Source organism: Apteryx mantelli, chromosome 33 (genome assembly GCF_036417845.1).
Source record: "Apteryx mantelli isolate bAptMan1 chromosome 33, bAptMan1.hap1, whole genome shotgun sequence".
Lineage (NCBI taxonomy): Eukaryota > Metazoa > Chordata > Aves > Apterygiformes > Apterygidae > Apteryx > Apteryx mantelli.
The window spans coordinates 2,761,766-2,778,467 of record NC_090010.1 but is presented as its reverse complement, the minus strand read 5'-3'; the positions used below and the strand labels follow the sequence as shown (position 1 = coordinate 2,778,467).

Sequence of the window (16,702 nt, the reverse complement as noted above, 5' to 3'; positions counted from 1 at the left end):
TACCACAGGGGCAGATCTGCTCCCGCACCCCCTGGACGCGCCTGACACCAACTTCATCGGTCAACCATCCTCGCAGCCCTTCCACCAGACATCACTATTTTTGGTGCTACCGTAACACAAGACCCCCCCGCCCCCCCCCGGCAAACAACAGGACAACTGTCCAGGAGACAGTGAGGGGGGCTGGGGACTCCTGGGACCACAGGCACAGAGAGGAGGGGGGATCCTGTGGGCCCCAGGGTCCGGCCGCAGCATGGGGGCCCAGCAGGGTTGGTGGCCGCCGGGGGAAGGGGAGCCGCATGTGGAGACGCACTTACGCCACGTTCGGAGCTCACGTCCCCTGATGAAACGCCCTGCGAAGCCGGCAGCGGGCTTGCTGCCGGGGGTCTGGCGCTGGAGCCTCTTGGGCTGCAGAGCCCCCAGCCCTGGGGCCGGGCGCGGGGAGGGGGCAGCCGCCCAGGGCCACCGAGCGCCCGAGTGACAGGCCAGAGGGGCACCAACAGCTGAGCGCTGGCGGAGGCTGACGCCGAGAAATTGGAGCCCGTGCGCGAGCCAGGAGGGGAGCAGGGTGGAGAGGCGCCGCCAGCTATTTGCGTTAGCGGGTTGCTGGGCGTCACAGCAACCCACCCACCCCTGGCATGGGGCAGCGGCAGCGCCGGGGCACGCCGAGCGCTCCGGCCCTGCCGTCCCGTTTGCCCTCGCGCACGAGGCTGCTGCAGGTGGAGGGGAAGGGGTGCAGCAGCAGGTCCTGCGCTCGACGCTCACCACTGCCCCATGTCCTCTGGCCCCTATCTGGAACCGGGCCCCTATCATCCTGCCCCACACCAGGTCCTGGATCCCAGTGGCTGGATGGGCCCCCAGGTGCCAGAGCCCCTGGAGCTATGTCCCCACTAGGCTGTGGGTGGCAGCAGGGCCCCCCTCACCTCCGGGCACCTCTTACCTCTCCACCAACACCCGCGCTCCAAGGCTGGGTCCAGACACGGCAGGAAGCTCCGAGGGCTGTCGCGTGCAACGCCATGGCGAGGCCGGCGCCAGCCCAACTCCTGTACCCACACAGTGGGAGGACACGGTGGTAAGTCAGCAGCTCAAGGGCTGCTCCCCTTTACCCAGGAGAGCTATGTTTGCCCTGGCAGGGGACGCAGCGGGGGGCATGCCCTCCTTGCCACCGTGGGCAGCTTGGGGCCAGCAGCTGGGAAGAGGAGGCTATGAATATCTGAAGGGCAACCAGCCCCAGCTCAAAATGCTCTGTGCTCCTCTCCCAGCCTCAGCAGGGTGACGAGGTTGCACCCTTTGCACGTGCCGAGCACGGAGCAGGCCCCATGCAGGGACACACTCCTGCACGGGCCCCCGACTGCCATCCCGCCCCTGAGGTGGGGGAAAGGACAGCCCCTGCTGCCAGCCCGCACCTAGCATTGGCACCAGCAGAGAACGGGAAAGCAGCATTAAAGTGACGGACAAGTTTTCTTTTTATATTTAAAAACAACCCCCCCAAAATAAAACAAAAACAAAAATAACCCCCCAAATAATAATCAGATTAAATAAAATGTGCAGTGAACATACCAATCAACACCTGTATGTGCGGTTCAACACAGTGCTTAACAAAACAATATACACAGGGTAGGGTGGGCGGGCATGGGCATCACTCCAAAAATTAAAAAAAAAAAAAAAAAAAATCAATTTCTTGTCTCTTAATTATGTCCATATAAATATATCCAGGAAGGAGGGCAAGAGGGAGGGAGGGAAGAAAGGAAGAGAGAAGGCAGAGGGAAGTGCCCGCAGTCCAGTGTGCTCTGTGCCCATACATGAGCCCTACTGCGAGCTGGCACGTTCCAGCACCCGCAAGTCGTAGTTCTTTTTGGCCACACGCAGCTTGAAGCGGCTGAGGGAGTTGTTGAGGCGGAGGGAGGCGTTCTGGGCGGCCAGCGGGCTGGGGAACACGGCCACAATGGTGTATAAGGCAGCAAGGTCAGTGTGCCTGCCGTTCTCCGGAGTCCCGTTGTTGTCCCCGCCACCCCCATCTCCGCGCCGCCCCTGAGTCTCTTTGAGCCACTGGATTTTGGCACCAGCCATGGCGAGCTGGGTAAAGAGCTTGTCAGCCTCTGTCCGCGTGATGCCCTCGGGCAGGTCCGTCACCTCCAGCACTCGGCCCAGCACTGCAGTGGAAAGACAGCATGTGTCAGCCGCAGGACCTCGGATGGCAACAGCATGGTGGGAGCTGATGTCTGGGTTCCTCACCAGCTCTGGGGTGGGAGCCATCATCTCTACTCAGCCCATGAAAGCAGAGCTTTGCTAAGCTGGTCCCACATCAGGGATGTTTTTTCTAACCAGTCACTTCTTCCTCCTCAAACTGCCCCCGCCTTCCTGGTCGCTACAGTGCCTGTGCTGATCTTTCCGATACCCCATCCTGGCCCCCATGTGCTCCACTTCAAGAGGAGACAAGATGACAGATATTTTCTGTTTGCCAAGGCTCTAGCAGCACCAAGCCCTCCTCGATGCCTTTGACTGGGCTTGGCTTTCCAGTTAGGGCTTTCCCAGGTGCTCTGTCCTGCTTTCTTACCCTCATCCTGGGTGCCAGGAGAGGAGCTAACCCAGCCCTGCTGCCCTCTGCCCCTGGGCAGGCTACACCCAGGGGTGGCAGCTGCACTCTGAACACGACCTTTCCCCATGTGCTTTGTCACGGGGAGGATCCCTTCCTGCGCCCAGGCCAGTGTCACGCCAGCCTCTGTGCCTCTGCTCTGTGGTACCCAAACACCCATGCTGCCTCCTGGCTCCAGCTCTTTGGGGCTCCACTCCAGCTTCGGGGCTTAGCGGAGGCCTGGCTAAACGGATTCTTTGCTAATATTAACACGGCATGTAACGAACATGCCAGCCACTTTCCTGTGGCGGGATGGGGGCCAGCTCTCCGGGAAGCAACTCTTAAAGGGCCCCCTGCAAACAGCTGCAGTCAGTGGTGGTGACACAGAGGTGACGTGGGGGACCACTCTGAAGCCTCCAGAGAGCCAGGGAGGACTGTCTCCCTTCCAGCCTGTCTGGCTCACACCCAATTAGCAGGTCCTGCATTTGTTGCGGGGAGGAGCCAGACATGTGCCTCTCCTCCCCTCCCTGACACGAGCAAGTGGAGACCCCTGCCCGGGGGGAGGAGGAACAGGGAGGGGTCCTTCCCCCTTGGAGAGAAACGATCCACCAGGTATTTCAGCCCTGGCAGCCACCTGTGGAGGATCCCAAAGCCCCACAAATATGGGGGTTGTGCAACTCCTGCCAGTGCCAGATGCACCCATGCAGCAGGGACCTGGCGGAGGGCAAAGGGGGAGCTGCAGAAAGAGGGTCACTTGCCTACGTCACTTGTCCCGAGATCAGTGGATGCTGACTTGAGGGCCTGTCTCTTGCCCCGGTTTCCATGTTTCATTCCAGTCTGTCCCTTAAAGATTAAAAATGGTAACATGTCACCTGAGGAGACACCGTGGCCTCACAGTGCCCACAGAGCATCCTGGAGGGGCAGGCAAGACCAAACATGACTAGGCCACGACTGTGAAGGGGAATGGAGACACCTGGATGATCCTTGCACCCCTGGCACCTTTGAGATGATGCCACGGTGGTATGGGGAAGTTGGATGAGACCAGGGCACAGCCACGGCTCCAGGACACTCAAAGGACCTGAGGCTGACATCACTTCTGGGCAAAGCTGGGAGCAGGGTGAAATTTCAGCCCAGTGTCAGGCTCCAAGGAAAACTGTTCACAATGGCAGCCCTGCTGTGCGGCTGGCAAGAGTATGGGGCAGGCAACATGCCGCCCAACCCAGGGGTGCCCAAGCACGGGGCAGATGTCAGGTTCACTTCTGAACTGCCCCTGCTCAGCCTTGGGCCCTGCCCAGAGAGGGGTGCTCTGGGGGTCTTGCTCTGCTCCCAGGACAGTGAAGAGGGGGGTGGGGGTCCAGCCCAACCTTACCTGGTGTGCACTGTAGTTGGGCTGGTTGTGGAGCAGGGGCGGGGGACAGATAGACAGATTATACTGCAGCGGCTGACCCAGTAACGAGTAACGCCCGTCGCCTGCAAAATGGGAGCAAATGTTTGCAGGGGGCTAAGGGAGCCACAGGAAAGACCCAGGCCTGTGCTGTCCCCACGCCTTCCCCTTACCTTGTGCCGGGCCCATGGGCCGGGGGAACTGTGTGAGGACCGGGAGGGGGCTCAGCCCTGTGCAGACACTGTTGAGGTTGGTGACAGGAGACGGCGTCGGGGATTGGGTGGGGGACGTGATGGGGCTGTTCAACTGGGCGCTGGCCTGGGGGAGGGAGAGGGTTAGATACCCCCAGTGCTTGTGACGGGCCCCACGCCTGCCTCACCACCATGGCTTGAGCCCACCCCCTTCTCCCAGCCCATCCAGACAGTGTGGATGCTGGGGACCTCTTTCTCCCACCAGGCTGCTCCCAAAAGATGAGCTGCCTTCTTCCCAGTCCTCTCAATACCTGAGCACTGGTGTCTGGGTTGTACAGGTCTCCTGGCTTCTGCCCCCGCTGGTCCAGGCTGTAGTACTTACAGTGGCTCCACTGCACCACGGGAGGGTTCTGGGGGGGCTGGGGGCCATTGGGTACATTCAGCTGCATCACAACCACACCAGGGCCCGATGGAGACACCCCTGGGGAGAGAGAACAGCGACAGTATTGCCCAGGCTCTGTGCATTGCTGCTGCTGCTTGCTGGGGAAGAAGAGGCAGCGACAGCAGCTTTGCAGCGTCCCTCATAACGTCCCCATTGTGCTCTCCTCCACCACCCCCGCCTGCTCAGGTGGGGTGAAGAGAGGTCCTACCAAGTCTCTACAGAAAGAGATCCCTCTCTGATATCACAGCTTACATCAGTGAGTGATGACTGTTAATCCAGGAAAAATGCAAGCAGAGGGAACAAGTTGAAGGCAACTCTGGTCACCTCTCTGAGCATCACACCAAATCCTTAGGCAACAGGTCTAATCACAGAGCTGGGCGTAGAGCCCCCAGAAGCTTGGTTTGCAGCTCCAGCTCTTGCACTAATTCACCAGACCTCAACTCACAACCCCGCACTGGGGACAGGACACAGGAATCCTGACTTCTGGGCTGTTCCCCTCATCCACAGTGCTCCCGCCAGTCCCGTGAGCTGCCCTAGCGACACTAAGCCATGTTGCCAGCAGAGGGAGTCCACAGCCCACAGCAGCTCCCTGTGCCCGCTCCCACCTTGCCTCCCTGCCATGGTAAGGAGATGCCAGGCACAGGCCAGCATCAGTCCGGTCCGCAGCAAAGTCCCTGTGCCGCATGCTGTTGACTTGCAGGGAGCTGTGGGATGTGTAAGACTAAGGAAACTCCCTGCACAGAAGCTGCCAGATTCAGCTGTGAATTGGCTGCTCTGTTCACTGCAGCCCCCACACTTCTTCCAAAACCCAACCCAGTCTGTGCAGAATCAGCGTCAACACTGACCAGCGGCCCCTCTTACCTGAATACTGCTGTTGCATCTGTGGCGGGCTGCAGGGTGAGGGGGACTGTGGCATCTGATACTGTTCAGAGCCAGGCGGCTGAAGAAACCCCACCGAAGGGCTGCGAAGCAGAGAGTGCTCTGGTGAGGTGCTGGGGATGGGGGAGAAGCAATCTGCCTACCTGTGCAGGCAGCCGCCAGCTCCCTCAGCACATGAGATGGCTGGAAACACAGCTGCCTCTGGGAGGAGCACAGAAAGCACCACATGCTGCTGGGCAGCTGTGGCCAGGAAGTGCTGGCTATGGGGGCTTGGACCGGGGAAGCTCAAGAGAGGACAAGTATCTGTGGTGCCCAGCTGCCTCCTCGAACTGCAGAAATAATGTGATGCCCTTTCAGCAGGGCAGCAGGTCCCACTCTCCCCAAGGCAGGCCAGCAATACAGAAGCTTTACCTGGTGCCATTTTGCTGGGCAGTTGGGATGACGCTGTAGTAGATGGGAACCCCTCCAGCTTGAAGGCCCCCCTGAACAGACTGGCTGGCTGGTACAAGCACTGGCTGCTGGAAGGGCTGCTGGACCACATTCTGGGACTCATTGGCCACAGGGACCTGCAGGGGGAAGAGAGGTGCAGCACTGCGAAATGACAGGCAAGAGAGAACAGAAGCAGGGACAACTGGCCCCAAAGAGGAGTCAGTGAGGTCCAGACAGGGTAGAAGACAGGCCAGGCTGGTTACTGCAGCCTGGAGCAATCTTGTTCAGGGAAGGGCAGCCCCTGCCAGCTTTTCTGGGAACACAAAGGCCAAGGGACCAGCCACACTCCAGACCAGACCTCTTCCTCAAGAGATGCCCCACACAGGCTCAAACGCGGACACGCACTGCCAGTGGGCAAGCATACACAATCTTGTCAAAGTGAATGGGTCTGGGTCTTTCACTCCATCACTCACCCACAGGAGCAGGGTGCTTCCTGTGAGGCCTGCAGCACTGAGGCCTCTCCCCAGCAACCCCTCACCTGAGCACAGCTGATGCCTACCTGGTACGAAGGCAGTGGAGTGTACTGGACCATCAGGCCTTGCATCTGGCTCCCCATACTGCTCCTCTGGCTGCTGAGGAGGCCGGGGGGCTGCGCCTGCTGCACTCCCATCATACTCTGCATCTGGCCCCCCATGCTGTTCCTCTGACTGTTGAGGAGGCTAGGGGGCTGTGCCTGCTGCACTCCCATCACACCTTGGTATGTTTGCTGCTGGTTGGACATCATTGGCTGTAAACCTGTCAGAACAGGGTTTAAATGGAGCAGCTTCCCAGCTGGCCACAGGAAGCGGTCAGGGACTTGGCATGTAACTAGTCAAGTCCTGCTTTGCCTCCATCTCTTGCTAAAACAATGAGGAAAGGGCTTCCTTCATGGCAGAGATGTGCAAAGATCTGAACAAAGTTCCTGGCTTTAAATCCACCTTACAGCAGCTCAGTGCACGCTGCATTTTGATGCCCATCCTGCTTGCTGAGACAGAAGGAAGAGACTAAAAGAGGTTTAGCAGCCAGGTCCGGTTTCAATTCCCCTTTGCACAGCCCGGAGGTACTCTATAGTCGGCAAGTCCAGCAAAGAGTAGGAGAATGGCACCTTAGGGCAGGGAAGAACAGTCCCACCCCAACCAGTACATGGGAGATCCTTAAGAGCCAACAGAGCTGCAGTGAAAGGAAACATGTTCTCCCCCCTCTACTCCCCCTTACCAGGCTGCTGGGACTGCTGGGGGAGCTGCTGAGTGCGCTGGGAGCTGTAGGCCACTGGGTGACTGAGAGATCGGTATTGCTGGCTGGAGTTCGGGTACTGCCCAGGAGGGTAGTAAGAAACCTGAATCTATCAGAATCAAGAAGACACGTGATGAGAACACAAGAGGGAGCAGGACCAAGAAAGCTAGTCCCCCAGGGCCAGTCTTCTCTCTCACCTTGCCTGGTTTCTGCTGAAGGAAACCAGGCAGGGCTTTGACTCTGGCCAGATGACAGCTCCTCCAAGAACTGCAGCCCCTTCCCACTCCTCCCAGCCTGCACATCCAAGCCTTTCCCAGCACAGCAGTGCAAGAGCAGGGGAGCCACAATTCTCAGAGACCGATCCTAGAGGTCATAATGTCCTGCAGGACCCCAAAGAGAGCTTAGAAGTGTCAGTCCTGAATCTGGGCTCAGATGGTCACTGTCCCTCCCCCAGCAATGTGCCAGGAATGGCTGGAGAGATCCCCGGATAAGCACCCTGTGAGCTCAGAGGGACAAGGGGGCAGAAATTGTCCTGTGCCTAGCACAGGGCAGGGAGCTGACTTGGTGCTTTGACCTGTGTGCATTGATCTATTACAAACGAGCAGCAGCAGAAGAGGGGACCCACTCTCAAGGAGCTGGAGCTGTTCTCTGCGCTGCTCCCCAGCAACTCCTTGCCCTGGCAGATTTGGGCAGAGGTGCATACCCCCCGTCCCAGGTTTGCACATGTCCTTACTTGCTGGGGAGGCTGAATGTAGCTCTGGGGCTGCAGCACCTGCTGCGTGGGGGCCGTGTGCCCTGAGGCGGAGTAGTTGGAGGTGGGAATGGGCTGCCCAGGGGATGTCATGATGAATCCTGTCTGCTGAGGATGCTGGGAGATGAGGGATGACTGGAACACGGCCGAGGAAGGATCCGGTGCTTCTGCAGAGCCCTGCCGGCTGAGGCTGATCTGCCCAAAGGGATTGCTGAGTTCGTCACCCTGCATTGGGGATAAGTGGGAGGGATGGAGGAGAAAAGCACGTAGGACGTGGCTGTTCCCAGCAGAGGGGTCTGCTCTGCTCGGAGGGGCTCTGGAAAAGTCCCAGAAACAAGCCACAGCCCAAGAGCATTTTGCAGGAGTGGGGCAGGGGCATGCAGGCTGCTAGCGGAGCCCAAGTGCTCGGGGAACACCTGCATTGCAGCGTTGCCCCTGTGGTGCCCCCAAGCCCAGCAGTCCGGGCACCTGGGGGCTGCGGGCCAGGACCCGCTGGCAGTGCCCCCAGGACCACGGGCTCATGGCACCACCCACGCTCTGCTCGCTCCCGCGACGGTTCGTGCTCCGTGGTGGGGGTGGCGCAGGGACTGACCCAGCCCCCCAGACCCCAGTGCTGGGCACAGGCAGCTCTTCCTGGTGCAGATCTGGGCTTTGCGCTTGTGTTCCCCCGCCCCATTCAAGACCAGCCGCTCCAGCAGTGCCCAGCACTGGCAGTTCCCACAGCCTTGGGTGTCCCATGGCCTTGGCCCTGCTGCAGCGCAGGGCCTCCCCAAATCCCAAACCCGCTGGGTGCAGTGGCCACAACATACCTGATCAGCAAAAGCTCATACAACACAAACATCACATGAGTACAACAGAGACAGTGCAGAAGAGGAAATGGGGTTTATACCATGTTGTACTGCTGGGGTGGAGAGACTGGCAAGAGGACTTGGGGGCAGGAGCTTGGAGAATACTGAACAGGCTGCAGCGCTGGGACCGGCTGAGACCAGCAGAGAAGGGAGCAAAGGAGAGAGATTTGGGTGGGAAAAGGTGTGGGGGAAGGAAGGAAGGAAGGAAGGAAGGAAGGACAGGATAGGAGGAAGGAGAGAAAGAAGGAACAATAAGGTTAGTCAACTGAGCCAATTGCAAACACACAAAGAGGCGGGGGGGCATTGCAGAGGGGTGGAAAGCACAGAGACCAGAGCAGGAGAGCGTTCATCTCTCTATGAAGGAAGACACACAGCCCGGCCAGTTGCTTTGTGGAAGCTGGGAAGGCTGACCATGTCCACAAAGCAGCTCCTGTCTGGCATGAACAGCAACACAAGTTCACAAAGGTCAGCTACTGTTAAGAGCACCAGGAGAGCCGTTTCCTCCCCTTACAACCTTTGTGCCTCCCCCTCTTCACCATCCACTTGTGTGTGGCCCTGGCTCCAAGCTCTCTCTGCAGTGTTTCTTGGCCTTCCCTGCTGGTAAAACTGACTCTTTTCAGTCTCACCCTCCCGTATGGGCCTCTCTTTTGTCTCCTGGGGGACCTGCTGATGCCTGCTTATGACAACACCTAACTTGAGCACCACAGACAGTGCTTTGGGCACTCCACTTGTAATCAACAGGCAGCATTGGCTTCCTTTTATTCATCTGATTTGTCCTTTGGTGGGACAGAAGGTGCATGCATATGGGAGACATTGCATTTTCAGACCTTTCACCAACAGCCAACAGCTTTTTCAGGAGCTACACCATTAGGAGAAGAGCCAAACAGCAGAAGATGCAAAATAAACCCCCAGCAAGACACAGAGATGCTGCACAGCTCTGATACCAAAGTCTCTGGACTCTACTACACCCCAGTTCAGCAGGGCAGACTTGCCTCTGCTGTTGAGAGCAACCTCACATCAGCCAAAAAAGGGGGAGAAGTTCCAGAAACCTGCTATGTGTTTACACCGCCCACCCAGGGCACTGTGCTCAGTCCCATGCCATGCTACAACTCCAGACAGACACCCCTGCTAACTTTAGCACTACATCCTGGCTACCTCAGGAGACACCTCAAACTGATCTGTTTCCCTTGAGTCTCAGTATCCTTTGCAGACACATCCACATCCCTGGGAAGCAAAGAGTAATCATGAAACTCTGGAGTCTGTCCAGAGCCCAAGAGCTACAAGTTCCCTCCATCCTCATACAAATGGTGACAGACAGCAAGGATATGGAGGAACACAAATCTACTCACATTATCTGCAGTAAAAGCCATTTGAGGAGGCTTGTTTTCTCCTCCCACCCCAAATCATTGAAAGCTCTTGAAATTCATTGCTTTAGGAGACATCATAAGTATGGGACAAAGCACCAGAAAGGATCCCTATAAAACTCAAGAGCAGGCTGTGGTCCAGCACAGACACACCGCTCTGGTAAGGGCAGGATGGCAGGATACTGAGGTCCCTTCCCATGCACACCAAACAGCTCTGCACCCACTGAACATGAGGCAGCTTTGCTCTCCAAATGTGCCCACCAGGGCTAGCTCCCACCACTTCTTCAATCGTGCAGTGATGCAGGGTCAGCTGTTGTGCTGTGGTTTCTTACAGGCTCAGGAACAGAAAAACGTCTGTAGGAATGACAGCCACGAATGCTTTCCAAAGGGCTCCATCCTCAGAAATAGCCCTGCCAGGCTGTGAAACATCATTTGAGTTTAACCTGGGGAGGGTCTGGAGAACACACCAGGACCCAGCCCCAGGTCTACCTTTCCCCAGGACATCAGGTGACCAGCCATAGGATTTCAGCACTGGGGAACTCAAATTCAACTATCATTTGTGACAGTCCCTCACCAGGAAGGCAGCTGGTCCCAGAGGGTAACTCTGCCGCTCAACGAAGTGTTACAGATCCCTTGCCAGAAGGGCTGTTGGCCCGAGCAGATATGGAAGAGGCTGGTGAGCTGAGATGTCGTGCAGCATCATATGCAGACACAGCAAGGCCCCTTGACCTTCTCCTGCTCTGCCAATAACACAGAGGGACTGTCACTCCCTAACAGGTGGCAAGCGTGAGGCCACCCAAATCCCACAGGGCAAGGGTGAGTCCAGGGCACCCCTGGTGTGTGGTGGGTCTCTGTTTCTACCTCCCACCTCTGTGCCTCAGGAGTTGACTGAGCCCTGGATGCTGTGCAGCAACTCACCTGCGATATCATGTGGTTACTCATGGCTGGCTGCTGCTGGGCTGTGGGTGGAAGTCCTTGTGGCTGTGGTTGAGGCTGTTGTGGTGACTGTGGTTGAGGCTGCTGGGCTGCACAGGGCAGGAGGCCACGGTTGGGCTGTGAAGAGGGGGACTGGCTGCATGCGTCAGGGGCACCTAGTACCAGACCTTGAATAGAGAAAGGCATGGCAGGGTTGGTACCTGAGAGAGAGAAACATTGATGTGGGGGGGTGAGTTAGAGCCTGTCTTCTGTACTGCAGCTAGATTGCATTCTGTCTGCTGTCCAAGCAGGAACTTCCATGCAGACAGGGTGAGTGGACTGCAGGCCAAGGCACTAGTTTGCCTCTACCTCACAGCAAAGCAAGGTGTTGACACCCTCTGGACTCCAGGTGATTGCCTCTCTCTCTTCTCCACATCCATGTCCACCCACTGTCCCTCCACAGCTGTGCACAGCATCTTCTCCTCGCGTTGACCTGTGCATGCCTTGCTCCATGCAGGGAAGACCACTTTGCAATCTTTGTTCCAAACAACGTCCACAAGTCGTACAGCTATCATACCCAAGGCGGTGCCCTGACACCAACCTAGCACGCTCACAGCGCATGGACAGCCTAACCCAGCAGTCCCCACGCAGAGCTATCAGCAGCTGCTGTTTGTGTGATGCTTCGACACTGCTCAGAACTGCAGGAAATTAAAAAGCCAATGACAGGCTCACAGGATGAGCCTGGCCTGTCTTTGCCCACAGGATAGAGCTTGCTTGGCGTAGCTGCTGGTCGGGTTGGCGCAGGGTGGTAAAAATAGGTTTGTGGTGCAACCAGTTCTTTGGAGAGATGTGTCTTCTCTCGCATCTGGAAAGCACCTGGCACGAGTCAGGGCCTTCTATAAATGACATAGACTTCCTGCTGGGAAGAGGAATCTGGTTGTAAAAGCAGCACCTGCCTGATGGAGGGTACCCCATCCCAGCGTGAGGCAGAGTTTACAAAAGAGGAAGCTGCTGGGTACACTCAAGTCAGCTCAGTGCCGTAAAGCAGCCTGCGGAAGGAAGCTGGAGGGCTGTTCCCAGCCACAGCTCAGCTCTGCAGCTAGGCAAGACCCCTGCTTGGACACCAATACATTGTCAAGATTAGCCCATTTTTTTGTCCAGAACAAAGAGGGGAGTGAGGGAATCCCATTTTATGGTCATATAGACCCAGTACATGCACATCCTTTGAGTAAAGGGCTGGGGGGGTCAGCTGGCTGAAAGCAATTCTTCCTCATGGCCAGGAAAAATTGTTAGGAAGGCGTGCGATATATGCTGCAGGGCACCTAGCTGGCAACTGCCCTCCTCAGTATTTCAGTCATACTTCCTGAACTAAAAAGGCTGTGAAACTATTGCTTGAAGGCCCAGTAGCTGCTATTTAACTAACTCTGCCTCTGATCTACTGCTTTTCAACAGCCAGTCTTGAGGCACTCTGATAAGGAGCTTTGTATCGTCACCCACACTGCAAAGGGGGAAATATTTTGTTCACAGTTGCCCAGAGGCTGATGGCTGAGATGGGAAAAGAATCATCGAGTCTTAGGCACTTCCTCCACTCTGAACAAACAGCAGGATATGGTGGTTTTTTTCAAGAGAAAATTATTTTTCTTTTTTTTTCCCCCCACAGCATTTCTAATTACTCGCCATAATATAGAGCCAGGAGAGCAATTGGCTTCTGTTCCCAGGGAAGACCTGGAAGAAAAATACATAAAGAGCAAAAAATAGATCCTCTCTTGCTCTGCTTTGCACGTGGCTGGGCCAGATCTTCAAATAACTGCTCCCATCAGTTGATGAATCAGTGCCAGAGGTGGTTGCAAGAACCAGAAAAAGCACAGCCCTGAGTACAATGGAAACAGGGTCCCAAGAGACAATATAGGCACCCTGAAAGTACAAGATGAATGTGTGGTTTTCAAAGCCAGCCTGGGCGCTAGAACAGCAGTCTCATTCCTTTTAGGTCCATCCCTTTCATTTGAATGGATTCCTGTGGAGCAGTCGAATCACCCACAAGCACCAATTTGCTTCCCCTCCCCAGTAAAATGACAGCTCTCAAGCATTTGGGGACCTGCTGCCTACCAGAGATAATGCAGGAAGGTAGACACTGAGATACCACTGGATTTTGCTCATCGATGTTGCACAGGAATTGCAACCAGCTACCATATGGCTCCTCAGTTACCACCAGACTATTAAAATGACAGCAAAGATCTGTGCTGCCTCTTCCACAAATGCCTTTCCCAAGCAGTCAGTTGAAAATAAAGTACTCTGCTCCCCACTGATAGAGGGCTGGTGCTGCACCAAGGGCAGCACCTATCCTCTGAGGAAACTGTTGTGGGTGACAGACTACCAGTGATGCTTCACAATAATGTTCTGCGTGCACGGACCACCCCTTGTGCGATCCAGATGGAAAAGGAAGAACTGATCTGGAGCAGCCAAAGACACTTGTGATCCCAATTCCCTTTCGTGCTCCTGAAACCTTAAGCTGTATTCAGTAGCTCTTGAAGAGCTGCAGCCCCAGCTCCCTGCTGTTATGTTTGCTCTCAGGAGTATGGTGAACCATTTTGAGAGAACATCTTAGGCAGATACTGCTTAACACGGTCTTTGTCTGATGAGATAGACTAATTGGTGGCACCCTTCCTGGGAGCTCCTTTGTTGGGAAGCAAGGAAAAGCGCTAGATGGTTTACCTTGACTGAGGAAGTCTCCTTAGGGCTGTGAGAGATCATGGGGAGCAGAAAGGAATGGGAACACAACTTGCAGCACAGCATGAGAAGGAAACAATAGAAAATTCATAGCTTGAGTCCCAGGGTATAGGACTAAACAGTGTTCTGTGTCTTGGACAACTCTGCTAAAGGGAAGTGAGATGTAATAGTGCGTACTGAAAGAGCAAACGATAAACCAGCCGGCGTAGCCCTGGCCTGGTACTGAACACATTGAGATGATGCCAACCATGTCCCATTTTAACCAGAGTCACTGCCCAGAGCTTCACAAGCACCAATCCCCCAATCCCAGCCTGGCAACTATGTCTGCCAGATGCCTCTTGGCAGAAGGTGCATGGGAAACTATACAGTACCTGCCCGGGATGTTCTGCTGGCAGTGCTGCCCTTGCTGCTCCCAATGCTGTCCCCCCGCGTCAGGATGGAGATGCCACTGAAGCTGCTGGCCTTGGTGACAGGTGGTCGCAGGTTGCGGATGGAGCCATCTGAGTCGGTGCTGCTCCATGGCCGAGGCTCCAGTGACTTTATCTCACTCTCTGTGCTGCTCTGACGGCTGCCCGAGGCCCGGTTCAAACTGTCCCGGTTGCCCCTGCAGAGACCGGAGGAGTTAGACAACACCTTCAGGGGAAAGGGGCAGGAGCAGGACCCACACGAGCTGCATCAGAACTGTCACACCAGGGGTGGTGACCCTGGCCAGTGGCTGGCTCTGTGACACAGTGTGCTGGCACTGCATACAGGTATCTGCCAGCGAACAAACACCCTGGCTCACAGCTTGCTTGAGCATGCACTGTGAAGACCCAGACACTGCTGCTCTTCCTTGGTGTGTGTTGAGAGCTTGCCCCTCACCCTTTTCCCTAGCCAGAGCCCAGTCTGGAGGGGATTCCAGCAGGGTCAAAGCATGATCCCTTGCTAAAGCCCTCCTTGTCTCAGAACAGAGGTTTCTCTATGGATAGCTTTACAGAGTCTTTGAGACAAGGATGACTGAGAGCCTGCCAGACCACTTTCCGCACCAGCCCTGGTAAGGCTTCCTGCCAGTTGGAACAGCTACAGGCCAGCATATCACTTCACTCAGAGCTCCCACTCTTCATCCTCCCTCAGGCCCAGGCCAGGTCTGGGCAGAATAGGACCTTACTGAGCACCAGCAAAATGCCACAAGCAGTGAGCCTGGTTTGTCAGCCCAGCTGAGGAACATAAGCACAGTCCTGGGTTCCTGGGCCTCCACCGAGGCGGAGTGTTGAGGAAGGTGACACTGGAAGAGATGCTTATACCGAGCCTGGCAGCAGCACCAAGCAGTTGTGGAGGGGAAAACGGAAGCTTGGAAGGAACTTCTGAGGTGATGTCCTGGGCCAGTAGGAGCACATGAGAGGGGAAAAAAAAAAAAAATCCTTGGAAAAGCAACCAGTGCAATTATCCTCAAATTGGTGAAAGGAACTTGACTATGCATCCTCAAAGCCAAAATTATAGCTGACCTAACAAGCATCACCTTCAAGTTCTCGGGCTGTCTCCAACCTAAACTTTGAAGGCTGGTTTGGGGGCTGTTGAGAGAGGTGGGGGGAGAGGGAAGGGGAAGGGGAAAGGGGGGACATGTGAAGGCATCTGCTCTGATTCAGCTGTGGCTAAATGCTCTTCAACCTCCAGGCACACTACCACTCTGAGAGCTGCCGTGGTAGCTTCTGCCATGCTTGCTTTCCCTTAGCCTTGCTGCAGCCAGTTTCCAAGCGTGTCCACCAGCAGAGCTCTCTGCAGTCAGACTTGTGCTTCAGCAGCATTAATACTGGGCTTTCAAGCAAGTGAAACAGCTTTGTTTGCTCTGAATGCTGGGCTTTAAGCGCGGCAAGTCTCTGGAGTTCACAAGGTCATCATCTCCAGCATCACCGCTGAGGGAGCCCCAGTCTCCTCAAGAGCCTATCCATCTCTGTCCAGAGTCCCAAATGATCCTGAGGTCCACACAGCCTCCCTCTGCCCACTATGGGAACTACAACACAAAGCTGACAGATTAACCAAACTCTTTAGGCTCCTAAAGCTGCAATCACAACAGCAGCTTTCTTGCCGCTTCTGGGTGAACTTTACTAAAGCCCCATGGCAGATCTGAAAACTCTACCCACTGCCTTAAACACTACTGCCACAGCAGACTCCAACACACAGTCCCTGACACGTTGGGAGTAACCATGCTGAGGACACCAGTGTCCCTCCAAGAGTAGCCTGAGCCATGCCAAGCTGGTTCTGCATTTCCTTAGATCCTCCTGTGCTGTTCATACCCAGAGATGTTTCCTCTCTAGAGTTTCTAGAGTACTATCAAACAAGAGGACAGCAGGCATGAGGCTCACTCCATTTTCATCCTGTTCTTTATCTTCTCATCCTCAGCAGCCACCAGTGCCAGACAGGGATCTGTGCAAGGTGACTCCTCAGGCTAACTTCATTCTTCTCCCCCTTTCATCCACAGGAAAACAACTTAATGAGAAAATGCTGCTCAAACACGCTCCCAGTGCCCTCTGCAGCACACTTTGGTTGAAATGGGCTCCTCAGACACTTCACTGCCATCATTAAGCAATTCAGCTGTTAAGATCAGGGATTAGGGACAAATCCACACTGTGAGGATGTTGATCCTGTCACTGTAAGGGCAGGGGTTTTCCTACCCTGTGGGGAGACGAGAGGCAGAATGATTTGAGAAGTGTTGGAATCCTCTAGCTTCCCCATTCTTCCCTGCCATTCCCACCTTCCACCCCTCCATTTTAATTGATGATTCAGCAAAAAAGGACTCAAAAATTGATGTTGCAAAAAATACAACTTGAATAACTTCACAAGCAGCCATGCATGGGGCAAATTTACTCAGCAGGACAATGTACAAAATAAGTCACACAGAGATACCTAAAAATCTGCCTCCGTTTGTGAGAACTAGAAGAAAAGCCTTCT

The 16,702-nt window shown here is 55.5% G+C and overlaps 1 protein-coding gene across 13 annotated transcripts in view; it reads right to left on the bottom strand.

Moving 5' to 3' along the window:
* Positions 1 to 1,439: 1,439 nt before the first annotated feature.
* R3HDM2 (R3H domain containing 2) overlaps positions 1,440 to 16,702 on the bottom strand; it is a 64,949-nt gene continuing 49,686 nt past the window's right edge. For 10 of the 13 annotated variants that reach the window (XM_067314072.1, XM_067314077.1, XM_067314080.1 and 7 more), the window contains 12 exons: positions 14,146 to 14,378; positions 11,051 to 11,268; positions 7,903 to 8,145; positions 7,152 to 7,278; positions 6,457 to 6,692; positions 5,880 to 6,034; positions 5,451 to 5,551; positions 4,459 to 4,628; positions 4,130 to 4,274; positions 3,942 to 4,042; positions 3,331 to 3,415; positions 1,440 to 2,150 (listed from right to left, as the gene is read on the bottom strand). In XM_067314072.1, coding sequence (XP_067170173.1) covers positions 1,807 to 2,150; positions 3,331 to 3,415; positions 3,942 to 4,042; positions 4,130 to 4,274; positions 4,459 to 4,628; positions 5,451 to 5,551; positions 5,880 to 6,034; positions 6,457 to 6,692; positions 7,152 to 7,278; positions 7,903 to 8,145; positions 11,051 to 11,268; positions 14,146 to 14,378 — 2,158 coding nt within the window. In that variant the 3' untranslated portion in view covers positions 1,440 to 1,806. The remainder of the gene's footprint in view (positions 2,151 to 3,330; positions 3,416 to 3,941; positions 4,043 to 4,129; positions 4,275 to 4,458; positions 4,629 to 5,450; positions 5,552 to 5,879; positions 6,035 to 6,456; positions 6,693 to 7,151; positions 7,279 to 7,902; positions 8,146 to 11,050; positions 11,269 to 14,145; positions 14,379 to 16,702) is intronic. The other 3 variants (XM_067314079.1, XM_067314081.1, XM_067314082.1) reach the window with 2 other exon arrangements.